Genomic DNA, 25,491 nt, shown 5'->3' on the forward strand with positions numbered 1-25,491 from the left:
TTCCATTGCCGGGATTTGAACCCGGGTCGCCTGGGTGAAAGCCAGGTATCCTGACCGGACTAGACGACAATGGATCAATGAATTATTGGCCGTTCAAAAAGGTTGATTACAGTTTATAAACACAGATCCTTTTCCTATCAATAGGGTTTACTGCCGGGAATCATGTGGTCGCTAGAGCCCAGCTTCTTCGATGAGCATGGAGCGCTTGTAAGTGATCTTCCAGCGCTAGATCCAGAGGATGCAGCTGCATGGCTCTCCGCTTCCACCACTTTCTCGACGTTGAGCATCACGGCAACGGTGAAGGGTGTTGCGTTGCAATCAGTGAATGCTGCAAACCGCTATGCGCTGGTGCACAGGTTGGAACAGAAGTATCCCGGCTGGATGCTGCTCAAAGTGGTGCTTGCGGAGGTGCACTATCTTCTGTTTGACAAAGCTGGGGCGCAGCAGCGGCTGCTCGATGTCCAAGATGCCATAGGGCGTGGTAAGGATGAGCAGCTGGACAGGGCCGTGCTGGAGCTTTCCAAGCTTATCCAGGAGGAGGACGATGGAGATGAAGATGACGAAGAGGCGGAGGTGGAAGAAGGCATGCAAGTCACTTCCTATGTGCGACCTCAACCTTTCTCGTCTGTTCCGTGTTCGTGGAGTGCGGAGGAGATTCGGCACAAGTGGCAGACGAGAACTGAAGTTGATATTGCTGAGTTTGGTCGCTACGCAGCCATCACCACAAACGTCCTGGAAGGAGTGTTTTCGCTTGAGGGTCGCAGCTTGTCGCGGCTGGTCAAGCGTGGATTCGACGTTGACTCGATCGAGGGTGTTCCTGCCACCAGTCGCATCAAGAGGAAGGCCAAGATCGTGCAAATCCTGGAGAACACACAGTCCTGCTTCGAATACCTCATAAAGAATTCTTCTGCTTTCAATGACTCGACGATCCAAGATGTACACAAGAGACTTATGGAGGGGAACAATCTCAACCACGAGGTTGACGATGGTCAGTTTTATGCGTGTCTCGTGCCTTGCGGCAGCTACCGCCGAGTTCCATGCTATACAACCAATGGCAACTTGGAAACTCGATTTTGTCCTTGGAGGCAGATCCCTACGGAGATGCAGTGGTTCTTTGAAGAGGCTCGGCAAGCAATGTCCGACGACTCTGCTGATCCATTCTTGGTATCGGCCTGGCTACACATCGCGTTTCTCAGCATTCACCCCTTTGCTGATGGTAATGGTCGGGTGGGCCGAATGATTTCCTCTCTTCCACTTGTCAAGGCAGGGCTCCCCCCTGTTGTGGTATCTTTCGAGCGGGAGCGGAAGAAGAAGTACTTCGCTGCACTGATAGAAGCTCGTAAGTCGGATGATCTAGTACCGCTGGCTTCGTTTCTGAAGGAAGAGGTTGAGCTAGCGATCATTCACATCTCCAATTTGGATGATGCCTGATCTTTGTCTTGAATTCGTAATTTCCTATTAAGCAATTTCTGGTTGTCGAGCTGAATTTCTAATGGAAATTAAAGCTTAGTCTTCTTGCGTTGTGAAAAAAGAGATCTCACTCGTTTTTCTAGAGTTGATTGGCAAGAGTTTCTTTGCAGATTGCAAGAGTCGAGTCTTGTTTCTTCTCAGGGCATCATCCCCGATCCATAGGAAGCGCCTGCTTGCTCCCACAACTCACGTTGCTAGGGTCCCTGCCAGTACAGCGCTCATGCGGGCAGCTGGAGCTGCACCACTTGCTGCAAGGCGGGAGAGGTTCTGACCAAGGTCATCAAGGTTCTGTAAACATTTGGTAGTGACCTGGGATTGATGCCAGCGTTGTGTAGCAGCAGCACATTTGGAAGATTTCACAGTGCATGGCTCTAGAGCTGGAACTCACACTTCGCAATAGTAATGCAAAGGCTCCAATTCAGTTGAATTTATGCATTTAGAACTTTAACACTCACTCAAGAGCTGGTGCAAATTGAACCTGTTTATTTTATGATCGGGAGAGCAGGTTGCATGGTATATGAGAGGAATTATCCCTTTCCATTGAGGTAAGAATTGCCACTTAAATGCTATTTTGTGTTAATTGGAATTTATGTAGATTTATTGTAAGACATCATACTGCAAAATTTTCAAAGTCAAAATTGAAATTGGTGCTAAGACATAGACTAAAGCCTAAAGAAACAATCATCCTTTTGGCTATGTTCTGTTCCTGTTTCGCATTCGAAGCAATGAGCATCGAGCCAACCACACTCATCTCAGCACTAATTGCATTTCCACCAATAAATCTTGTAGGCAAGGCTGCCTTAAAATCCATCAAAAGCTTCATCACAAATGTCTGGGAACTGGAGAGCATTGCAATACAGGCAGCATCAGATGAAGGTCAGCTTATGTACTTGCCATTTGTGGAAGACAGCATGAGCAGATTAAACCCGAGCTCATCCGTCTACAAGACTTTGGAGAGGGGCAAAATCAGTCTTGAGAAGCTCAGGAGCTTCGCCTTTGAAGCTTCAAGCAGTGGTACCATGAACTGGCTTCAGAGGTTTGATGAGATTTTATGGTCTCTTTTTATCTTGATCTCCTTGTACAGAAACAAAGACGCCAACAACATCTTAGAGATCAAATCAGAGGTGGAGAAGTTTGTTCACAGCATGGATGTGATAAATCTCAGCGAGACACTCAAGGCAAACGAGCTGCAAGCTCTCAAGATGAACGAATTATGCGAGTCCCAGATGCAAGGAATGAGCAGATTGTTTGACTTGTGGGAATCGCGATTCGAGCAGCTCATCCAGCTCCAAACTTCTCAGTTCCAGGCTATCCAGCAGCTGATTAGCAGTAATCAGGTAAGTCAACCAATGTTTATGCTTGTTCAGTTTATCTCGTTGAAAACCTACAGCTGAGGCCTCTACCGCAATTGCAATCCTCTGACGATCAAAATCGACATTTGCTGCATGAAAACCACCACCACCACGATCAATCACCAACATCAATCGTTCGCGCAATCAATGGTGGCTTTCAGGTGTGCATGAACTTCAAGGTATACCAACATGTAGTTCCAGTGGCAACGAGCACAAAGCTGCAAACCCAGTTTGCACTCGCGGGCAACGTCCAAAGCTTCCCATACACCGCTGGTTACGCAGCGGTTGTCAAAGACAAGCTCACAGACGCCGAAGATTATCTCTCCAGAGAGGTGGGAAGAGCAATTGGATTTTTCACAGTCCCAGCGAAAGGCCTGGTGTACACCACCTTTACCATGGACTTGATGGATCGAGGGACGCTGGCGGCCTCGGGTGTGGCAATGGCTCCATCGTTTACTTACATTGTGAGTGGTGGCACTGGCGAGTTCCTTGGAACCTTTGGCAAGATGGAAGTTCTCATTGTTAGCAGTGTTGACGATGGAGCCAACTTTATTCTCCTTCACGATGTCACGCTCTATTCTTCCACTAGCATGAATTAGAATATGCTTTGATACTTCTAAAATTTAGGGATTGTGGATGATGCTACTCCTGCTAGGCTTGGCGCTCGTCGAGGCGCTGAGCGCGCCGATTCCTAGGTTTGAGGAGCGCGCAGCTCTCAAGGAGGATGTCCGAAATATGTAAGATCTGTGATCTATCCTTCGTGTATTTACTGATTGGAGAGCTCAATCGATCGCCAGGTTCCATCACGCCTACGACAACTACATGAAATACGCCTTCCCGGTACGCATTTCTCTTTCCTGACGAAGGAAACTCACGAGATTTCGCTTTGTCTGTGGCAGCACGACGAGCTCAAGCCGCTCAGCTTGAGTTATACTGATTCGCTAGAGGAGCTTGGAAATCTTAAGGTAAAGTTCTCGCAGCTTTTCTTCCTTCTACCTTTTTTCTTTTCTTTTTCCTAGCTTGAGCGTCTCTCAGAGACTTACAGTGGATCGGCTTTGACACTCGTGGAATCCTTGTCAAGGTAATAGTGTTCTTGGATGGATTTCCATTTCTTCTTTATCTTTTCTTCTTATATACACAATGAAACATTCTCGTCAGCTTGGCAGTCATGAAGAACAGCAGCGAGTTTGAGAAGGGAGTTTTGTGGCTCGCCGAGAATTTATCCTTCGACGTTGATGTCCGCGTGAACGTTTTCGAGGTACGTTTGATACCGTCGCAGAGCCAGATAACGTAAACTCTTTAACGGTGAAGTCTCGCTTCAGTGTAATATCAGGTTACTAGGGGGATTAATTTCTGCACACTTCCTAGCCAAAGATTCGAGAAAACAATTGATGTCAAATGGATACAATGATCAGTTGCTTATGCTTGCAGAGGACTTGGGACTGCGGTTGCTGCCAGCTTTTGACACGCCCACTGGAATTCCATACGCTTGGATCAATCTGAAGGTTTGCTACATTTTGTCAACGCTCGCGTTTCATTTGGAAAGCTTTTTATAGACCGGAGTGCACCCAAACGAGACGACCGAGACAAGCACTTCCGGGTGTGGTAAGTAGCGAGTTTCGTTCCTTTCTTCGTTCTTTTCGTTGGTTTAAGTAAAAGTTTCATCTCTCAGGCTCGTTGGTTTTGGAGATGGGAGCGTTGTCCCGCCTAACTGGCAATCCACAGTTTGAGAATTTAGCTTTGCGAGCTCTTCGCAAACTGTGGAGTATGCGCAGTGAACTCAACTTACTGGGAACGAACCTTGACATAAATACTGGACGGTGGACTGAGTACTCTTCAGGCATTGGTGCTGGTAATATTTTTTAATGTAATTATTTGGCCACCGTCCGGCTTGTTCTTTCTGCAGGTATCGACTCCTTCTATGAATATCTGGTAAAAGCCTACATTCTTTTCGGAGGCGAAGAATACTGGGATATGTTTCAGGACGCTTACCGAGCTGTCCAACAACACTATAGATATGGTTCCTGGTAAACTATCAGTAAACAGTTCATATGTATTAAAAGAGCTTTATATCAGGTATCATGACGCTGATATGAGAACTGGGAAAGCTACATACTGGCAGTTCACGAGTCTGCAAGCATTTTGGCCTGGACTACAGGTAGGAATTTATCGAGAGTTTTATGAAACGTTATGATCTTTTATTGCAGGTTTTGATAGGTGATATTGCCGCTGCAAACGCTACCCATAGAGAATTTCTCCGCTTGTGGGAGATGTTTGGTATATTTCCTGAAAGGTTTCGTTTTGTAGAGTTTTGATCCTGCTTTGCTTACTATCCTTATTATCTTTTTTTTTGTCTCAGATACTTACTTGATGCCGGAAAAGTCCACCCCACAGAAAGATACTATCCACTTCGTCCAGAGTTGGCCGAGTCCACATTTTTTTTATACCAAGCTACAAAAGGTAGAATAGTAAGTAAAGTTTGGATTTAATTGTATGTTTTGCTTTTCAGATCCTTGGTATTTGGACGTGGGAAAGAAAATCATGAACTCTATCAATGTGTTTAGCCGCGTCCCCGGAGGCTTTGCTAGCGTCAGAGATGTCATGACTATGAAACTAGAAGACCATCAACATAGTTTTTTCTTATCAGAGACGTAAGTACTCACACCTCCTGCGTGCTGATGATCACAAATCCTTTCAACAGGTGCAAATACTTGTATTTGCTATTTGATGACAGCTTCTTGGATGGCGAGAACCATGTTTTCTCCACCGAGGGCCATCTCTTCCCTGTCAACCAGTCGTGGCAGCAACAGCCCCGTCCCAAGGTACCAGAGGATCAATCTCGCGAAACATAAGTAGCGTTTGTGTGTTTTGACAGATATTGTCAAGGCTACGACTATTTTCAAGGCAAAAGCCCATAGACACCAGCGCTCTCGCATCAAAGACATGTCCTCGCTTGAGCAGAGGAAGTGTGGAATCGGCATGCCACATCCCAGACACTCGCGCTGACCACCGATGCGTTTCAAGGTCGGACTGTGGCGTAGACGCGACTACTTGCGCGAAGAGGTCGTGTAGTTTTGCCGGTTATTGCTCGTGACAAGATCACCAAAAAAAAGCATATAGAAATTAATTTTTCTTCCCCAGAAAAAATAAGAATTATTGACAATCCCAGAATTGTCGGTCATATATATATTGACAATCCCAGAAGAAAAAAAAAGAATAAAAGTTAAATGAATTTCCATTGCCGGGATTTGAACCCGGGTCGCCTGGGTGAAAGCCAGGTATCCTGACCGGACTAGACGACAATGGATCAATGAAATATTGGCCGTTCAAAAAGGTTGATTACAGTTTATAAACACGAGAAAGAGACTGCTGCGAATCATGTGGTTGCTAGAGCCCAGCTTCTTCAATGAGCATGGAGCGCTTGTAAGTGATCTGGCTTTTGCATTTGGCAATCATTGATAACTATTAACTATCATCTAAGATAATTGATTATTCTTGTCAAAAGCCAGTGCTAGATCCAGAGGATGCAGCTACATGGCTCTCCGCTTCCACCACTTTCTCGACGTTGAGCATCACGGCATTGGTGAGGGGCGTTGTTTTGCAATCTATGAATGCTAAACAGCGTTATAGGCAATTGCACAGGGTGGAAAAGGAAAACAAGTACCCTAGCTGGATGCTACTCAAAGTGGTGCTGGCGGAAGTGCATTATCTTTTGTTCGACAAAGCTGGGGCGCAGCAGCGGCTGCTGGATGTCCAAGATGCCATAGGGCGTGGTAAGGATGAGCAGCTGGACAGGGCCGTGCTGGAGCTTTCCAAGCTTATCCAGGAGGAGGACGATGGAGATGAAGATGACGAAGAGGCGGAGGTGGAAGAAGGCATGCAAGTCACTTCCTATGTGCGACCTCAACCTTTCTCGTCTGTTCCGTGTTCGTGGAGTGCGGAGGAGATTCGGCACAAGTGGCAGACGAGAACTGAAGTTGATATTGCTGAGTTTGGTCGCTACGCAGCCATCACCACAAACGTCCTGGAAGGAGTGTTTTCGCTTGAGGGTCGCAGCTTGTCGCGGCTGGTCAAGCGTGGATTCGACGTTGACTCGATCGAGGGTATTCCTGTCACCAGTTGCATCAAGACGAAGGCCAAGAGGAAGGCCAAGAGGGAGGCCAAGATCGTGCAAATCCTGGAGAACACACAGTCCTGCTTCGAATACCTCATGAAGAATTCTGCTGCTTTCAATGACTCGACGATCCAAGATGTACACAAGAGACTTATGGAGGAAACCAATCTCAACCACGAGGTTGACAATGGTCGGTTTTATGCTTGTCTCGTGCCTTGCGGCAGCTACCGCCGGGTTCCATGCTATACAACCAATGGCAACTTGGAAACTCGATTTTGTCCTTGGAGGCAGATCCCTACGGAGATGCAGTGGTTCTTTGAAGAGGCTCGGCAAGCAATGTCCGACGACTCTGCTGATCCATTCTTGGTATCGGCCTGGCTACACATCGCATTTCTCAGCATTCACCCCTTTGCTGATGGTAATGGTCGGGTGGGCCGAATGATTTCCTCTCTTCCACTTGTCAAGGCAGGGCTCCCCCCTGTTGTGGTATCTTTCGAGCGGGAGCGGAAGAAGAAGTACTTCGCTGCACTGATAGAAGCTCGTAAGTCGGGTGATCTAGTACCGCTGGCTTCGTTTCTGAAGGAAGAGGTTGAGCTAGCGATCATTCACATCTCCAATTTGGATGATGCCTGATCTTTGTCTTGAATTCATAATTTCCTATTAAGCAATTTCTGGTTGTCGAGCTGAATTTCTAATGGAAAACTCTTCTTGCGTTGTGAAAAAAGATATCTCTCTCGTTTTTCTAGTTGGTTGGCATCAGTAAAAGAGTTTCTTTGCAGATTGCAAGAGTCGAGTCTTGTTTCTTTTCAGGCATCATCCCTGATCCATAGGAAGCGCCTGCTTGCTCCCACAACCCACGTTGCCACTGCCAATACAGTGCTCATGTGGGCAGCTGGAGCTGCACAGATCCGGAGCTTGTTGCAAGGTGGGAGAGATTTTGTCCTAAGGTCATCAAGGTAGCATGTAATAACCCAAATAATAATTAAGGTGTGGAAGCATTAGTAATGAGTTGTAGAATTTTGACAATTATGAAGCAACTAAGCAAAAAATGTAAAATAATTAATTGAATTGGTAAAAATTAATTATTTATAAACATTTGGTAGTGATTTTGGATTGATGCAAAGTTGCATCGTGTAACAACAACACACTTGTGAGATTTCACAATGCATAGGTCTAGAGTTGGGATCTCACACTTTGCAATAGCAATGCAAAGGTTTCAATTCAAGTATTTTTAAACTAACTTAATGCATTTAGAACTTTAACACTCACTCAAGAGCTGGTGCAAATTGACCCTGTCAGGTTGCATGGCATATGAGAGGAATTATCCCTTTCCATTGAGGTAAGAATTGCCACTTAAATGCTAAAAACAAATGGTAAGAAAGGAATTATCCTTGGTGGCAACAAAGTTTGCCATGCTGGAGGTTGCACACTTGGAATGCTAAACACATATGATAACTCTGTCCATCCATTGGTAGATTTTAAAATTCTTTTAATTTGGACTTTATGTATGGCTTAGTATATAAGAGGTGCCTATTCCACGTCTTTTAGTTACAAGTGTACTTAAACACTAAAACTTAATTATCCTCACTCACACTTTTAAATTAATTAATTGAGTAGAGCTATAGATGGAAATGATTATATTACTAATTATTTCTTTTCCTTTATGCATTTTAGCACCACCACCATTTGGATATATATTTCCTGATCAGCCTATGACGCTTTACTCCAGTGATCCTGATGCACTATCTCGAGATAATTTTAAAGGTATATTGAAGAATATAGATGAATATATTGACTCCCTGAAAGGAGAAAAAACTCTTCCAACAAAGAGTTACTCAAGAACGTTTTATATTACTGATAATGTATATTGTATTTTAACATTATGGATTCATTTGCCACTGGGTTTTAATGCAAAAGAACCTACTTATACATTATGCAAGATAGTCCCACTACAATATGGATATAATGGATATGAAGCTTATAATATTTTTCGCAGGCTTCGGGATTATATTTCCACGAATGCAATCACTATAGGTAAAGACCAAAATAAAAGGTATTTTGGAGAATTTGAAGCTAATTTTAGAAATTTTGCTATGCAATATAATATTTATGGTTCACATCCTCCAACATTTTATAATAATTTTATTATTGAAAACAATACTTATCATAAACTTAATAATTATGATGGTTATTGTGATATTTATAGATCATCTCTTATTGGTGGTGATATTACCAAACATGGATCTACCATATTAAATGGAAATAGCTTAGTCTCACCATACACAAATTATAGATTGACAATGAAAAATTGTCAATTATTCTTTTATCAAATTAAAAGTAAAAAAATTATCTGGAAAAGTGAAGAGTTTAATTTATTGACTTCAAACAAAGAAATTAATTCAGAAATCTTAAATGATTGTTTTGCACATCTAGACAGAACTGGCCATTTCACTATAGTAAATAATAACTTTGTAATATGGGAATTAATATCACAACATTCTAAATATCAAGCAGGATTAGAAGTATCAGATAATGGCTATCTTTATATTTATGATACAGAGAAAGGTAAAATTTTATGGTCAGCTCATTAATTATATTCTTAAAATCTCTAACAAATTGAAGTTAAGAGTTTACTTCTGTAATTGGTATAACTAATATTCCTAAAATATCCATTACTCATTAACACATAATTAAGAAATAGAAATAGAAATATAATGTTTCAGAGGTTTCCAGTGCTCAATTTCTCGTGAAAACTCTCGAAGGAAATGGCTTGACAAAAGAAATCCTCGTCAAAAGTTCACCCATGGAAATAATATTGACAAGCAAGAGAAAATGTTGCTCTCTTTTTACTGCCACTAGCATTGCTCAATTCGTCAGGTCCTTCTCATGGACCCTATTCGTAAATGTTTCTGATAGAATCTGCTAGATTCCCCGCGTATATAATATTTCTTTGTCGTGAAAATGGAAGGAGTAAACGCGCAATCCAAAAGTCTTTCCTTGCCACGATTTTCTATCTTTCCTGCGTTTGATTTTTTTGCTCTCGAGTCTTCACGGCTACGCGTCACAGAAATTGGACCAGCGACTGGTCAGTGACCACTGTTTACGCCCTTGATTTTCCTCGAAGGCGATTGTGGCGAAATATATTATCGCTATGCCGCAGTGTTCCTTTTCTAGGGCTAGATCAGCGAGCTGGATTCTCGCAGGAAAGATCGCGCGGCCGGCCAGGAATCGGGCCCGATGGAGGTGAGAATTCGAGGCGCCGGCCAGGTTTTCACAAGATCGCCATCGGATTGCTACCTAGGGAAGAAGATCTCCAAGAATTCGCAAGGATTTTGCTAGATCGGTGTCGAATTCCTGGTGGATAGGTGAAACATCGCGCGGCAAGCTGAGGTAGAGCCGATAATCCATCGAATTCCAGCCGGATCTGGGAGCTATGGCGCACGATAACGACTATGAAAGATCTTCGCCGGCCGCCGTCAACACCAGGATCATGGTCGCGGCAGTGGTGGTGCTGTTCGTGGTCGTGCTCTTCATCCTCTTCTTGCACATCTACGCGCGCTGGTTCTGGCGTAGCGCCAGGCTCAGGGCTGCCGCGAGGGGCGGATCAGGCGGCCGGGCTTGGTCGCGGCGATTTGGCAGGCGGAGGAGAATGCGATTCACGGTCGAGCCGGGGATTGCCGCCAACGGCGTGGTGGTGCCGAGCAAGGGATTGGACAAGGAGGTGCTGGAATCGCTCCCAATCTTCTTCTACACGAAGAAAGATGGAGAGGTGGTCAAAGAAGGCGAGCGCGAAGAGGAGGAGGAGGAGGAGATTTTGGAGTGTGCCGTGTGCTTGTCCGAGTTTGAGGAGAACGAAGCTGGGCGGAGGCTACCAAAATGCGGCCATGTCTTCCACACCGAGTGCATCGATATGTGGTTCTCTTCCCACTCGACGTGCCCGCTGTGTAGAACCAGCGTGGGATTGGAGGCTTCCAGCGATTTTGATCGAGATCTCGAGCGAGGCGAGGCCGCGGAAGCTATAGCGGTGGAGGGTGGAAGCAGCAACAGGTCTCAAGGCGAGCAGCTGCTACGAGAGGCTGTGGTGTCGGGTCTGATCACTGGCACGAATGCTTCTCCAGCGGTTTCCAGCACAGGTGGTACTACTGCTATAGCAATTCAGATCCTCCAGGACGAGGGAGCGATTCTACTCCAGGAGCAAAGCGGTCCCTCGTCGAGCTCATCGGGATTGAAAGGTCAGTCACCCCAGCAGCAGCACTTTCCAGCCAGCGTTTTGTTCTGGGGGAATCGCTCGTATACAAACTCCAACAGTGCTATAGTCGGTTCTTCGTCGGTGGCGGCATCTCAACAACAACAGGAACAGCACGAGACGGCGACGACGACTGTCGCTACTGCCGCGTCTTACACGCCATCGCCCAAGAAGCAGCGACGCGAGCTCATCATCGATGTCCCTCGTCGATCCGCCGCCAACTTCTCGTCGGCGTGCTCCTCGCAGTTGCCTTCGCCCAATTCGGCAGAAGGTGGGGGGCAAAGATCCCCGCTGGGAGCGCACCTCCGGAGCATCAAGAGACTTCTGAGCAGGGACTCGAGGCGCGACACTTCCCCATCTCCAGTCGGACGAGATTGCTGTGAATCATCGCAGTATCACTCGGCTTGTCACACGCCGGGATCCATCACCCCGACATCACAGTGCTGATTTTTAAAACTCTGGTGAGTTTTTGGTTTTTCTGTTTCAAGCAGATAGTCTTAGGTGACGCGTTCCTCTTTCTTCTCTCTGTTATGAACAGTTAGCATACGGAAGTTTGCATCGATACGTTAACTGTAAACAAAGCAGTGTCCTCGTAACCAGCGGTTCGTTGAACTACTTCATAAAAATTGAGCGAAGAAGTTTTGGCTTTGCATTACAGGAACCAAGAATATGAGCGACAGAAAAAAAAAAAAAAAAAAAAAAAACAGAGAAATCCAGTGCGACTAGAGACTAAATCTCCCGCTGAGGCTCTCGATCCACGAGGAAGACTGGAAGATGATGCTGTGCATCCGCGCCTCGTCCTCGCGGATCCGCCGCCGCTTGCTCCGCAGCTCCTCCTTCCGCCGCTGGAGCTCCTTGTTCACCTCCTGCAAGCTCACCTCGATGTACTGGAGAGACTTCTCCTCCTCCTCGAGGCTCACTTGGCCGGCGCCGCCAACGATGGCACTGGGACAAGTCGGGGAGGCGCTCCGGAGCTGCTGGACCCGCTCGATGAGCGACGAGGAGGCGGTGGTGGCGGTGGCGGAGTTTGGAGGAGCGGCGTTCCCAGCAACGGCGCCATTGATGGAGCAGCCGAGCTGGAAGTCGGAGAGTGGGAGGTTGCAAGCGCCGACGCTGGCATACGGTTTGAAGGGGCGGGTGGTGGCGGCGGTGGTGGTAGCGGCGGCGGTAGCGGTGGCGGCGGCGGTGGGCGATACCGGGGCGCTGCTGCAGCTGTTGATGACGAGCGGCGGCGAGTTTTGCTCGTCCGAGGTGAGCGTCCCGGAGTTGGGCGGCGAGGAGGTGGGCGAGAGCGTGGACGAGTGGGAGTGGCCGGCGGGCGAGCGTGGCGGCGGCGGCGGTGGCGGCGCCACCGCGTTGACGATGGGGATGGTGAGCAGCGGCGTCGACTGCGTGCGCTTGCGCGAGATGCTGCGGATGGGCTTGGAGTAGCAGGGCGCGCAGAGCGGCGGCGAGGCGGAGGAGGAGGAGGGCGAGTCGGGGCCGAAGTGTGGCGTGAAGCAGATGCAAAAGAGGCGATTGTCGCACTTGGAGCTGAGCAGCGAGATGGCGAGCTTGAACGAGGCGCGGCCGGACACCATCCGCGTGGGGCGCTCCTGGGCGGGGAACTCCACGCCGTTGAAGGTGGTGAAGAGCGGCGGCTCCGCAAGGAAGGGCTTGTCGTCGCGCACCACGGGGGAGTGGTCGTGGGCGTAGGCCACCGACGCGACGATGGTCACGTCCTTGGTCACGTTGGCGGCCAGGTTGCCCGACTCGTCCAGGAGGTGGACGTTGAGCACGAACTTCCGGCGGCACGACGCCTTGCCCCCGAGCACGGTGAGGACGTCGGAGCTCTTGCCGATGCCCATGGCCTCGGACGCCACCGACGCGACCAGGCGGTAGGGCAGTGGAGAAGCTGCCGCCGCCACCATTTCTCTCTCTTTCTCTCCTCTCTCCTCTCCTGTGGCTCTCTGCTCTTTTTTCTCTCTCTTCTTCTCTCACTGTGAAACTTTAACCCTTCTACCGTTTGCTCACAACCCACACGGTTTGCCGCAACCGCCAGTCTCCAGGCTAAACCGTAACTGTTCATGAACAGTTAGGGCTTCTATACAACATTATCTATAATGGTTAAAAGGAAGTCTAGGACATGCTTAAAGGAATACACATACTCTATCTAATTGCTAAGTTGGAGTCTTGAATGCTGAAAGAGGTCGGGCCTTGAAATGAAAGGTGGTCGCTTGGAAGGAGGGGCAGCAGCCACTTCTGCAGGCGGCAGAGAGTTCCCGAAGCAAAAGAGCAGCGTCTCCAGCGTTGAACTCGAAAGTTCTAGTGTTGAATCATCCAAGTTGGAGATGTGAATGATCGCTAGCTCAACTTCTTCCTTCAGAAGCGAAGCCAGCAGCTTCTATCAGTGTAGCGAAGTACTTCTTCCGATCCCGCTCCAAAGATACCACGACAGGGCCTGCCTTGACAAGTGGAATAGAGGAAATCATTCGGCCCACCCGGGAGTGGCTGTTCAGCCTATGCAACCTGTGCAACCTGTCAAGGAGAGCGTGGAGAGGAAAGTTGTGGCGACCAAGAAACGGAGGGTCGTTGTCACGGGAATGGGGGTTGTGTCCTGCCTTGGACATGAGCCGGATGCTTTCTACGGGAATTTGCACCACGGCACGAGTGGAATAACAGAGATTGAGACATAGTGTCCAGAATGACATACCGATAGGAATGATGGCTGCATCAGATCCACCAGCGAGCATCACGCTGTGCAGTAATGTTTTCTATGATTGTGTGAAAAATATTCTAACTAGATCAACTCTCTCGCAATAGTTGCAGGGCGTCCCCATCCATCCCTGGTCAGAACATGAAATCCGTTAACTTTGTGTTTCACAGAATCATTCTTAGCCGTGTTCATCCTCCTTGGTACTGGCCTCGTCGGCAACACCAGTGCTTGTGTTGCACACTCTTCAAAGCCCTTCTCTTATTTCCCCTCAATGTTACAATTCTCCATGCATGGTTTCTTGGAGCGTGATGGTTCAAGCTCATGCCAAGAACAAGCAAGGGGGCAAATCGTTGGATCTGTATCAATGTCATCTAGAACTGCAAGAGCAAACTACTTGAATTGCTGTAGAGGCTTGTCACTACGTGGGAAGCGATCACTCCCATGAAGGAATTGCGTGCTCGAGCACTGGAAGGAATCTCTTGGTGGATCCGACCATGACTATGAATAAGCTCTACGAGCCGGGCCTTCAGCCTGGCCGCGCTCACGTCCGGGTCGTTGTTCGTCTACAGAAGCCAAGCGATCTTCTAAGTTCCAAGATATACAGCGCTCTTCAATCCCTGAGATGTGTGATCATTACTGGAGTTCTTTCGTTGATCCTCCGACTTATACTTGGCTAAAACTAAGGAAAACGAGCACATTCTAACAGCCAACACGCTGCTTTATCATTTGACTCCTCCTCCGACTGACAACGGCTTCATGGCATTAGTCTGCTTGTTTCTCGAAAGCCACAGCAGAGCAACACTAAGCATGAGTGATGCCGATCTCAAGGTCCTTAGAGAAGAGTGCAAGTGCTAGCTTGTTAGGCAAACTCACACACTGCAAACTGGGACGGAGGAATGAAGCCACTGCTGACAAAGATACGAGAAGAATAGCTTTGCTGCGGCTAAGGAATGTCATACAGTGTCAAAGTATTTTTTGGATGACCAATTCCACCACTACGAATACGAAAGCTTTTTTATGATGAGAACTTTGGAAGGTGCATTTATTCTTCTAGTAATTGTATTAATTAGTTTAAATACTAATTAATAAGTTTATATTGTGAGTGCTTGGAAATTTATGATAAATGTTTTAATGATATATTAATACAACCATGTTTTTATAAAATGGATATCTCATTATATACATTTTAATTAGAAACAATAACATTTTAAAAACATGAAATTAATAAAATTAATAATGTTTTTTTTATATCTTAGAGTTAATTATATAATGGATTATGGAGAGAAAACATAATGAATTGTGATAGTGCTGATTTAATTATATGCAATGGAATTAGTGATAAGTAATATATCTTCAGAAGAATTATTCAATTTCTATTTATAATGGTTCATTAAATGTTATTAATCAATGTGGGTATATAATACATCTGGAAAACACTACAATTAATGTAGTGCAAATGATAATACTCTTAAATATTATCATAAAGATAATGTTATAATTCATTTAAGTAATTTATTAAAAATATATCATGTGACAATATGAAGTATATGAGTAACATTTATTACAATAGTAACTGATTCCTATGCAATTGAGTATATTATTAAAACTTTCATCAACCAAAAGTGCTTAGAGAAATTCAAAATTAATAACTTAAAGGATTTTAGAATATATTACAACATTAATTAGTACTTTACCATCTTATTATTTAAGAGCTTCACAATTTTAATTGTCTCCAAATAAAAAATCTCTTTATATTTACATCTGATTTTATCTTTAAATGTCAGGCATAATTAAAATGGTCTAGAGGATGTGATAAATATAAAAATTGTGAATTTAATATTCAAATAAATAGAAATATAGTTTTATATCTTAATAGTGATAAAGTTGTTTGGTCTCTAAATATTTTTTATGGTACATTCGTTTATTTTTTATCGTTATAAAATGATTATAACTTTATATGAATTATATGAATTTAATCAAAGAAACTTTTCTCAACATCTTTTTATTACGGTATGATTGTCATCAGATACATATCCTTGTTAGCATTTAAATTTGAAATAAAACTTATATTTTGCAAATAAATATAATACAACAAAATACACTTAGTTAAATCTATCCTTTTATAACAAAGAGAATATTGACTTATTTTATTTTCATTATAAATAGAAAAAAATTAACCTTCTGCCTAAATGACACAAAATATTCTCAAACATATTAATAATTATAATTTTTCTATAAGTATTGTATTATCTTTCTAATCTGCAAGTAGAAAATATTTAGACAGGAAATCACAACTATTATATTATGATCTCTTAAAAAAAACACAAATTCTAGACAATACTACAAGATTGATAGATAGATAGCTGTTGCAAAGAGTAAAATTAATCTCAGTATTTCTATATTTTATATTATTTTAAAGCTACGAACAATTATTACTAATCACGAAGTAGCTATAATATCTAGAATATGCCGTGCGTGCGTGCGTGCTTCTGTATGTCCCACTCAGTGTTTCTGATGCTTCCTCCCAATCAGTGCCGACTTTAAGTTTCTTTTTTCTTCTAATTCGCAAGTCAACCTTGAAAAGGATGCACAGACTTGTTGACAAGTGGGCTGATATAATGCTTAGTCCACCCAATGTGACGTGTATTATGAAACTTTGGTTTGTCTATACATATTATAGACATCAATCAAACCAAAGCAAACAAGCAGTATCAATTATTCTATTGGAGTGACTTCTTGGTTATTGGATGTCAATGGTGTGGTGGCAGGATTCCTCGTCTTTGGAATGGGCTCTAAACTTGGCGGCGATTCCCAGCTGCTCCACCGTGTCCACAACATGTTTGAGCCTGGCCGTGGTTTCCAGGAGGAGGAACACAAAGGTGGCAAGCGAGAAGTTATTGGCGCTTTCCATGTTGTAGTCGAATGTGCAAGTGAGAGGCCCACTGTGGGCAATGATCCTGTCTCTCTTGTCAAACTCGAATATAGGATCCTCCGTGGGGGATGATGGTGTTAGGGGTCCACTCCAGGGAATAAAATTGTCAGTGTCGATGGCTATGGGCAGCCTGTGAGCCTTGCTTTTGATGATGGTGTCGCTCAATCTGATGTTCACGAATAGGGTTGAGTGGCGCTGGATGGATCTCTGGAGCTCGAATGCGGCCTGATTAACGTCGCTAAGCAGCTGGCTTGCGGGCTTGTTTTGCTGCATCCTCTTGAGATTGTTGCCTACTTCGGTGATTACTTTGTTGATTTCTTTGCTGACGGCGTAAATCTTCTTCTCGAAGCACCGCCTCAGCTCTATTGGTGCCTGATCATCAAAAGTTCAGACACTTTGTTAGTGGTTTTCCTTTCAAAAAGTGTGCTACACGTACTTTTGACTTTGATGTGAGGCAGCCATGCAATGCCATTGCTGTGTAGGAACAATGTCTAAGAGCTGTCCCAACTTTTATGTAGTGTCCCCACGGGTATTTTATGTTGAAGTCGCCGTGTGGAGGTTCCCAAGTTGCAAAGTTTGCCTGAAAGTATTCTATTTGTCAGCTTGGCTCATCAAAATCCTTCGATAGCAAATCTTACAAGGGAGTCCTCGTGGCTCTTCGACGTGAAAAGAGAATTATACTTTTTGTATGTGGCATCGCTTACGTCAGTCACAAGCTTTTCTTCAGCTTTCGGATCAAAATACATTTCCACTGTTTCTGAGGAAACGTAATAGGATTAGATCTTATAACATGATTGAATAATTGTTAAGTTAGACTTGCCTTCTAGCGATTCAGCCAGTTTGGAGAAGTTTTTGGAGGTCAGTTCATGAAGCTCATCACCAGCCCAGATTGGATAAATAAATGTGGTTGTAAAAAGGGAGACAGAACAACCAACAGTTATCATGTACAATCGAGACGATGCAATCTCAACCGGATGCAGGCTGGAGTTTGTAGAGATCATGAGCAAGCTGAAAGTAAGAAGGAAAACAAGAAGTCCATAGTCATATCGGGCCTTCATTTTGGGGACAAACCGCAGAAACGTTGCCACCACTCCTATATACACAGCAAAACTTCCATGAGAAAAGTGCTGTTCATTTTAAAATCTTCTCCAAACTTACCAACAAAAAATATGGCAATGCAAGCAACTGCTTTGTGGCCTGCTGCGCCTCCAATTTCAGCTAATTGGCTGATACCAAGTACCAAAACTCCGGCAAAGAAAGTTCCAGTCACTCGATTGAGTCCTTTGCAGTAAGTTGCCCCTGGAAGAGAAAAACCATCAGTAATAACCCACTTCTCTAAAAGAAATTTTGTACCAGTTGTAAACTCAAAGATCACCACCACAGACATGATGGCCCAGATTCCATTGTGTCCCACAAAGTCCTCGGTGTGGATGAAAAGAGTGTATAGAGCAGTAATAATTAGCGCGAGCGCCACCTTGAATGCATGGATGATCTTCCTTCTATCGTTGGCGGCAATTGCACGGAGCTGCCCAAACGTAGAGCACAGGGCACCGTATGCGTACGACACCACGTACGGAATCGCGCGCATCCAGCTGAGAATGACCCCAAACTTTTGGCTAGTGCTCCTAGCAAAGTGGTTCGTCACTGGGTCATTGTCCGTGCGTGCAAGCGTGACATCCTCGGGAAACACTCTTGAAGATCGTTCCGCTCGGGTGCTCATGCCTTGAAGTTCTTGTTGGTGACTTGGATTCGGAGGGAGTGGCGCTGCAACGGCCGCGGGATGATCGTGGTCAAGTGATGGTATCATTTTGAGAGTTGCTAGAGAGTAAGTGCACGAAACATAAACCAGGTGGTGACGACTTTGGTGCCAGCCGGCCTTTGTATTGGCTCTGCATTCAAGAGCTGAAACAAGAGCTACTACTCATCATATTGCTCTAACTTCGCCCTACAAACTTGGAAATTCTGAAGAGAATTGTTTGCAGGTTTATAAACAGCTCGGTCTAAACCCACAAGCTCATCAAACAAGTGTTCTCCAGATGAAATACAGCTGTGAATTCTTGCGCTGCCAGGGGAACTCCAGATGGATTTGGCACGCTGCCGAAAGTTTGAGTCGTCCGGTCTTTATATTCCAAGGATGTTGACACTGGCCCCATACTGCCGCTAGATTCGTTTGTGCACCTAAAATGCGATTTCAATGGTGGATCTATGGGATTGGACCAAGACATATGGATATACTTTCCTTGTAAAAGATTATTGTTTTCCTCATCATTAGTTAACCAGGTTATTAGATCAATAGTTTATTTAAGAGTTTTACTAGACAGCACCAGACTGTACATTATATTCCTAATGGATTTTAGTCCCATGAGCTCGGGAGATTACTGAGGCCACGAAAATGAGACATTGATTAAGGCCCATGCTTATCACTGGTCATAATCTTTCTTAGATAGCATTACACATTGTTTATGTTTCACTTATGGAGAACATTGAGTGTTTGTCTCCATCATGGGCAGCGATGGAATCTAGCGCATCTGGATTGCAAGGAGCAGAAAATTTTGACCACATACATGGCTGTTATTTGTGGTTGCCACCTTTATTTTCGATCTTGATTTATTTTTATCTATTATCTTTTTCTAGAGAGATGCTTCAGTGACCAGTACTTTACAGTACTCACCGGACGGTACTTCTGTCTCGCATGCAGGAGCGAAAAATTATCCACGAATATGCTACAGTTTTAATGGCTGAAGCTAGCATTGCCTGCCACTTTGATTTCTTTTGCAAAATTTAAAGCAATGGCTGCGTTCCACTAGTGCATGCTTTAGGGCATGACGAAGTGGAAAGATGGTACCGCACGGGGTGAAAAGTGCTGCACTTTTCTTTTCACTGTCAAAGGTTTCAAAGATCTATAATCTTGAAGTGCAAGGAATTCTAGAAATTCTAACCGGCTTACCTCTCAGGTAAGCATGACCTGATGAACTCAAAATACTCGAATTTATAGTTATAAAAAAAATTACTTTTGTTTAAGTCAAATTCAGTTTTAAAACATTAAAAACATACCTTTTTAATTATTAATACCTCAATTGGTTGTTTATTCTTATCAGGACTTATCAAGTTTACTATTTTAATACGTCAATGGAACTGGTAGCGGCTAGCAGCGAAGTTCCACTCCAGCTAGGGATGGAGAACCTAGAGAATCACTGTGTGGGAATTTCCCGGTACGTGAGGTTGATAAAGCACTATGCGCAATCCAAATCCCTAGCAGAAGGCAAGTGCATCCATCACCAGGTGAGAACATTGGATCTTGAGGGAAACTTGTCCATTGGCAGCAGTCTTTTGAAAATGTATCTTCAGTGTGGGAGTTTGGATGGTGCTCGAGTAGCATTTAGCAGGATGGATTTAACTGAACCAGAGAGCTGGAATGCGGCAATCGCAGCTTTTGCCCAAGAGGGGCATTACTCAGAAGCTATGAAAGTCTTTGAGAGAATGAAGGAGCTGGGATCTGTGGCTCCAAACAGCATCACCATCGTTACTGTTCTCAATGTTCTCAAGCTTCTTCCTCTGGATTTTAAGTCGCTGGCCATTGCCCGGGAGATCCACACGACAATCGTTGCGAAAAAGAAGGAGATGGATGCTTGTGTGGCGACTTCGCTCATGGGCTTGTACGGGAGATTTGGCTGTTTGCCGGAGGCCGAGTCAATCTTCCAGAGTTTGGGTTTTAAAGATCGTGTCTCTTGGAGCGTGATGATCTCAGCATATGCTCATAATGGTCGCAAGGATTTGGCGCTGGGATTCTTCCGAGAGATGCAGTTTGAGGGGATGAAGCCAAACCAGATTGTTTTCGTGAATGTTCTCAATGCTTTGGGTTCTCCAGGGGATCTTCTAGATGGCGAGAGGATTCACTCGTTGGTGATTCAAGCGGGAATGCAAAACAAGGTGATCCTTGCCACTGCGCTGATCACCATGTACGGAAGATGTGGATCTCCATCAGCATCAATCCGTGTGTTCAGAAGAACAAATCCCAAAGACTTGATCTCGTGGAACTCCATGATCGGGGCCTACGCTCACAACGGGGAGTTTGAGAAATCCATGAGAATCTTCCACCAGCTTCTCAAAGCTACATACGTGGCTCCAAACCGGGTCACCTTTCTCACACTCCTGGGAGGACTTGGCACGTCCAACGAAAACGCCCGCCATGCAAAGGTGGTGGAGCGCGAGATTACGTCCCGCGGGCTGGGTACGGACGCCGTGGTGGCCACCGCGCTGATGAGCGCGTACGGCAAGTGTGGCCACGCCGGCGAGGCGCACAGAATATTCGACGGCATCGAGCCCAGGAATGTGGTCTCCTGGAACTCCATGATCTCGGCCTACGCTCACAGCCATCGCCATGAGCTCGCGCTGGATCTCTACCACCGGATGCTCCACGAGGGCGTGAATCCGACGATGGTCACGTTCGTGGCGGCGCTGGGCGCTTGCTCGGAGCTTGCCGACGTGGCGGAGGGCGGGAAGATTCTCTCCTGCGTGACCGATTCCGGGCTCGAGCTCGACCACGTCCTCGGTACGGCTGTGGTGGACATGTACGGCAAGTGTGGAAACTTACGTCGAGCTCGCGAGATCTTCGATGGGATGAAGAAGAAAGACGTGGTTGTGTGGAGCGCTCTGGCGGCCGCTTACTCCCACCGCGGGAACGATCGATCGCAGCTCCACACTGCTCTCAAAGTCTTCCACTGGATGCAGCAAGAGGGCGTTCATCCTGGCAGCGTAGCGTTTCTCGGAGTTCTCTCGGCGTGTAGAAACGCCGGGCTTGTGGATCAAGGCTGCGCGTACTTCTCGTCGATCACTTCCGACCATGGACTGGAAGTTACCAGCGAGCAGCTTGGGTGTGTGGTGGATCTTCTGGGACGAGCTGGATGGCTGGCGGAGGCGGAGGCGTTGGCGGCGAGGATGGCTGGCGGAGGAGATAGCTGCGCTTGGATGATGCTGCTGGGAGCGTGCAGGGATGGCCGGGATGTGGAGAGAGCGAAACGGGCAGCCGAGAGAGTTTTGGAGCGGGATCCGAAGAATGCAATGGCTTACGTGATGCTGTCACAGGTGTATGCTGCCGAGGGGAGGATGGACGATGCCAGGAGCGTGAGAAGAATGATGGAGGAGAGGGGGATTCATATTAGCAGGAGTAAAACGGAGGAGTTTACCTCGCTACAGGCTTTCTTCCAGTAATGACTGCAAATTTGATGAGACCGCTTTTGTAGCCTTGTATCATATAAGCCATTGCAAAGGCTCCTCGGATTGTTGTCCAGCCTGAAAGCTTTTGTTAGACATGAAAGCTTGGAAACGAGAAGTTTACTCAACCTGATCTTAGAAGGCCGAAAAGCGCTTTCGGGTTGAGTGCTGAAGCGATCACTGCCGGCCAGAATGGACTCACATACACGGACCAATCCTCGGCTCTAACATCCTGTGAAAACCGTCAGTCTTTGGTGCTTACACCACAGTCCAAGGAGCAATAAATTCACCTCCAGCTGCAGTTCTTTTGCAAGCTCCACATAGTCGAAAGCCGAGCACCACGCTGGTAAGTAGTACGCGCTGCAAATCTTGTCCAAGAGCTCCTGAGCGTGTTATAACGGGATGAAACAAAAAGAACATACAGAACGACACAAGAACCTGCTCTTCTTTTCGGAGGGACGACTCTTCGGGAGAAAGATCTCTGTGGCACCATGTAACAATTAGCAGACGACCACCAGGAGCAGCCACTCTCACCAATTCTTGCATGAACTAAGAAACGCTACTGTTAGCATCTGAGGAGCTTCCAGTACCAAATGGAGCTTACTTTCCGCTTGTCTGGCATATGCTCCCCGCTCTCCATCGACCACACGAGATCAAATTCGTTGTCTGGAAACGGCTGGATCAAAGCATCCGCGACTTGAAACGACACCTGAAATCCAGAGAAGAAAACACTCAAGTCAGTTCACTACATTTCATACAAGCCAACAAAACCTTTTCCCCAAGTCCTGCTTCGGCTGTGATATCGTTTGCTCTTTGAGCTTGCACGGGACTAAGCGTGATCCCTCTGACCATTGCCGAATACTTCCTGGACAAATGTCGAGCACTGCCTCCAATCCCACAACCAACGTCCACAATTTTCTTCGGTTTCTCTTCGTCAGCTACCAAGAAATAGGAAAAAACAAAAGCAAAATACTCAAAAGAAAGAAAAAATAAGACTCGGGCGATCAAGATCCAGGAACAAACATAACATCCAGCAACGAACATAACAAGTTAAAATCACATAACCACAGGTAGTCCAAGAAAAAAAACAAAAACATAGAACACACACACACACAAATGCTCAAGCGTGAAAGCTCTTACCTGGAATGCCGGCCCACGCCAAGGCCTCCTGGATCATTCTAACCTGTGCCGCCCTGTGATCGCCTTTGAGCGGCTTCCCGGGATCGTAGAATCCGTGGTGCATATGCTCGCCCCACACATCCTCCCACACACTAGACGAGGAATCGTAGAACCTGGCAATGCCTCGATTGAGCTCCTCCGACACTGGCGGCCCCTTGCTCGCGACCGCCGCCATTGCCGCTCCCGTGGAGTCGGATCCAGAGGCCGAAATCTTGTGCTGCGACAGCGGCATCGATCGAAATCCCCACAGCCATGGCGTCGGCCGGCTAGAGCAGGAATGCGCGGTCGCGGCCCCAGGGCAAGAGGAAGCCATAGCTGTGACGTCCCCCCAAAATCACTTATAAAGAGAGGATAAAAGTTAACCCGTGAGCAAAGATCCATGGTCACGAGAAACCCGGAAGCCCTAGATGCGATAGAAGATTCTTCCAGTTTAAATTTTAGGGCTCGCTCAACTCTAGATGCGAGAGAAGATTCTTCCAGTTTGAATTTTAGGGCTTCTCACAGTAGACGTTCCTGAGCAAGACGTAGGTCGCGGCGCCCTTGCGGTCCAGATCGAGGGCGCACTGCGCGGCCCGAGCGGCCGCATCGACGTTCTTGTGGTTGTTGCAAGCGCCCATGAAGCAGATCCAGTCCTTGGCGATGGGCTCAAAGGGCATTTGGCGGATGAGATCCTCGGCGGGCCACAAATGCCCCGCGCGGCCCAGCGTGTCGATCACGCACCCGAATTGCTGCTTGGAGGCACTCAATCCGTGGTCGAAGATCATCGAGTAGAAGAAGGAGTGGGCGATCTTGACGTTGCCTTTGTGGATGCAGCTGAGGAGAACGCAGGTGAATGCGGCCTCGTCCGGAGAGAAGCCCTCGTTCCTCATCTGCCCAAACAGCTCCCACGCGAATCGGGGCAAGCCACAATTGGAGTACATTGCGAGCATCACGACCCACGACGCTACACTCTGTTCTGGGCTCGAATCAAAAAGAAATTTCGCTCGAAGAATCTGGCCGTTCTGAGCGAGCGCCGAGAGCATCGAGTTCCAGGACACAACGTCCCGTGACGGCATGGAGTAAAATATTCTCTTCGATTCTAAAAGATGCCCGTTTTGGGCATATGCTGCGAGCCTAGCGGTCCACGAGATCTGGTTCTTCTCGGGCATCTTTTCAAATATTCCTTCCGCATCTATAAGCTTGTCACTAAGAGCGTACGCCGAAAGCATTGAGTTCCACGAGACACGATCGTGAAAGGGCATTGTGTCGAATATAAACTTAGATTCCTCCAGATAGCCGTTTTGGGCATATGATGCGAGCATCGCGTTCCAAGAGACAAGGTTGCGGCAGGGCATATCATCAAATATCTGTTTAGACTTGGAAAGATTATGGTTCTGAGAATATGCCGAGAGCATCGCGGTCCAAGATACCACGTCCCTCTCTGGCATCCGGTCAAAGAGAGCTTTAGATTCTTCCAGATGCCCTCGCTTGGCATGCGCTGTAAGCTTTGCATTCCAAGACACGAGATTCCTACACGGCATTTTTACAAACAATGATTTGACCTCGTTAAGATTCCCAGTTTGCGCAGCTGAAAAGAGAATTGTATTCCAGGAGATCAAATCCCTCTCAGGCATAGAATCAAATAGGATCTTCGTTTGATCCATTTGCCCCATTTGGGCGTGTGCTGCGATGATAGAATTCCACGAAGAAAGGCTTCGCTCGGGCATGGTGTCGAATATTCGCCTTGCTTCGTTTAGATCCCCGTCTTGGGAGAAAGCCGTTAACATCACATTGAGAGAAAGAACGTTGTGCCCGGGCATGGAATCGAACACGTGCCTAGCCTCTTCCAAATGCCGCGTTTGGGCAAATACGCAAAGCAAGGTGTTCCAAGTTATAAAATTTGGCTGGGGCATCTTCACGAACGTGGAGAGGGCATCCTGGAGATTCCCCGCCTTGGCTATAGCGGCGATCAGGGTGTTCCAGGAGACCTCGTTTCTCTCCGCCATGGCGTCGAAGATCGAGCGTGCGGCGGCTAGGTTGCCATTGTAGGCGTAGGCGGCGAGCATGAGATTCCAGGAGAAGATGTCCTTGGTGGGGATGGAATCGAAGACGGCGCGCGCGGATTCTGGATCGCCGCAGTTGCCATACATCTCGACGAGCAGGTTGGAGAGGTAGAGGCTGCGCTCCGGCGATTTGCGCTGGTGCTGGACGATGAGCGCATGGATGTGCGGCGCGGCCGCGCTGCTGCGGCAGGATTTCGCGATCGAGCAGCATTCTTTGAGGTCCATGGGATTTCCATCAAGAAGGTCG

At 46.5% G+C, this 25,491-nt stretch overlaps 6 protein-coding genes and 2 non-coding genes across 9 annotated transcripts; 4 read left to right on the top strand and 4 right to left on the bottom strand.

Annotated features, from left to right (window-relative positions):
* Positions 1 to 74, bottom strand: TRNAE-UUC. The gene has a single exon. It is a non-coding gene; the product is annotated as a tRNA-Glu (tRNA).
* A 3,349-nt stretch (positions 75 to 3,423) lies between these two features.
* Positions 3,424 to 6,005, top strand: LOC9630364 (alpha-mannosidase I MNS5). 2 transcript variants are annotated; one of them, XM_024680623.1, is made up of 15 exons: positions 3,424 to 3,559; positions 3,620 to 3,662; positions 3,722 to 3,787; positions 3,842 to 3,903; positions 3,981 to 4,080; positions 4,145 to 4,327; positions 4,379 to 4,427; positions 4,495 to 4,674; positions 4,729 to 4,849; positions 4,899 to 4,980; positions 5,030 to 5,115; positions 5,182 to 5,282; positions 5,332 to 5,473; positions 5,524 to 5,644; positions 5,698 to 6,005. In XM_024680623.1, exons 1-15 carry the CDS (start codon positions 3,459 to 3,461, stop codon positions 5,914 to 5,916), a joined length of 1,656 nt encoding a protein of 551 aa, XP_024536391.1. In that variant the 5' UTR covers positions 3,424 to 3,458; the 3' UTR covers positions 5,917 to 6,005. The 2 variants fall into 2 exon arrangements, with proteins under 2 accessions (XP_024536391.1, XP_024536392.1); XM_024680624.1 differs by lacking the exons at positions 3,424 to 3,559; positions 3,620 to 3,662 and having other exon boundaries at positions 3,736 to 3,787; positions 3,989 to 4,080.
* A 50-nt stretch (positions 6,006 to 6,055) lies between these two features.
* TRNAE-UUC lies at positions 6,056 to 6,129 on the bottom strand. The gene has a single exon. It is a non-coding gene; the product is annotated as a tRNA-Glu (tRNA).
* A 3,951-nt stretch (positions 6,130 to 10,080) lies between these two features.
* Positions 10,081 to 11,834, top strand: LOC112348330 (RING-H2 finger protein ATL2-like). Its single transcript, XM_024680657.1, has 2 exons — positions 10,081 to 11,643; positions 11,721 to 11,834. Exon 1 carries the CDS (start codon positions 10,370 to 10,372, stop codon positions 11,627 to 11,629), a length of 1,260 nt encoding a protein of 419 aa, XP_024536425.1. The 5' UTR covers positions 10,081 to 10,369; the 3' UTR covers positions 11,630 to 11,643; positions 11,721 to 11,834.
* Positions 11,713 to 13,518, top strand: LOC112348255 (glycine-rich cell wall structural protein 1.8-like). The gene is made up of 3 exons (XM_024680429.1): positions 11,713 to 11,719; positions 11,945 to 13,059; positions 13,369 to 13,518. The coding sequence occupies exons 1-3, from the start codon at positions 11,713 to 11,715 to the stop codon at positions 13,516 to 13,518; spliced, it is 1,272 nt and encodes a 423-aa protein (XP_024536197.1).
* A 6,420-nt stretch (positions 13,519 to 19,938) lies between these two features.
* LOC9645262 (pentatricopeptide repeat-containing protein At5g27110) lies at positions 19,939 to 21,980 on the top strand. Its single transcript, XM_024680430.1, has 2 exons — positions 19,939 to 21,933; positions 21,975 to 21,980. Exons 1-2 carry the CDS (start codon positions 19,939 to 19,941, stop codon positions 21,978 to 21,980), a joined length of 2,001 nt encoding a protein of 666 aa, XP_024536198.1.
* Positions 21,937 to 23,594, bottom strand: LOC9630367 (probable tocopherol O-methyltransferase, chloroplastic). The gene is made up of 7 exons (XM_024680512.1): positions 23,164 to 23,594; positions 22,795 to 22,961; positions 22,628 to 22,732; positions 22,462 to 22,572; positions 22,314 to 22,406; positions 22,153 to 22,255; positions 21,937 to 22,101 (listed from the first exon to the last, which is right to left on the bottom strand). Exons 1-7 carry the CDS (start codon positions 23,513 to 23,515, stop codon positions 21,992 to 21,994), a joined length of 1,041 nt encoding a protein of 346 aa, XP_024536280.1. The 5' UTR covers positions 23,516 to 23,594; the 3' UTR covers positions 21,937 to 21,991.
* A 96-nt stretch (positions 23,595 to 23,690) lies between these two features.
* On the bottom strand, positions 23,691 to 25,469 carry LOC9645263 (pentatricopeptide repeat-containing protein At4g02750). Its single transcript, XM_024680431.1, has one exon. It carries the CDS (start codon positions 25,467 to 25,469, stop codon positions 23,691 to 23,693), a length of 1,779 nt encoding a protein of 592 aa, XP_024536199.1.
* Positions 25,470 to 25,491: the final 22 nt, after the last annotated feature.

The sequence above is a fragment of the Selaginella moellendorffii genome, unplaced genomic scaffold (genome assembly GCF_000143415.4).
Source record: "Selaginella moellendorffii unplaced genomic scaffold, v1.0 SELMOscaffold_28, whole genome shotgun sequence".
In the NCBI taxonomy this organism is placed as follows: Eukaryota; Viridiplantae; Streptophyta; class Lycopodiopsida; order Selaginellales; family Selaginellaceae; genus Selaginella; species Selaginella moellendorffii.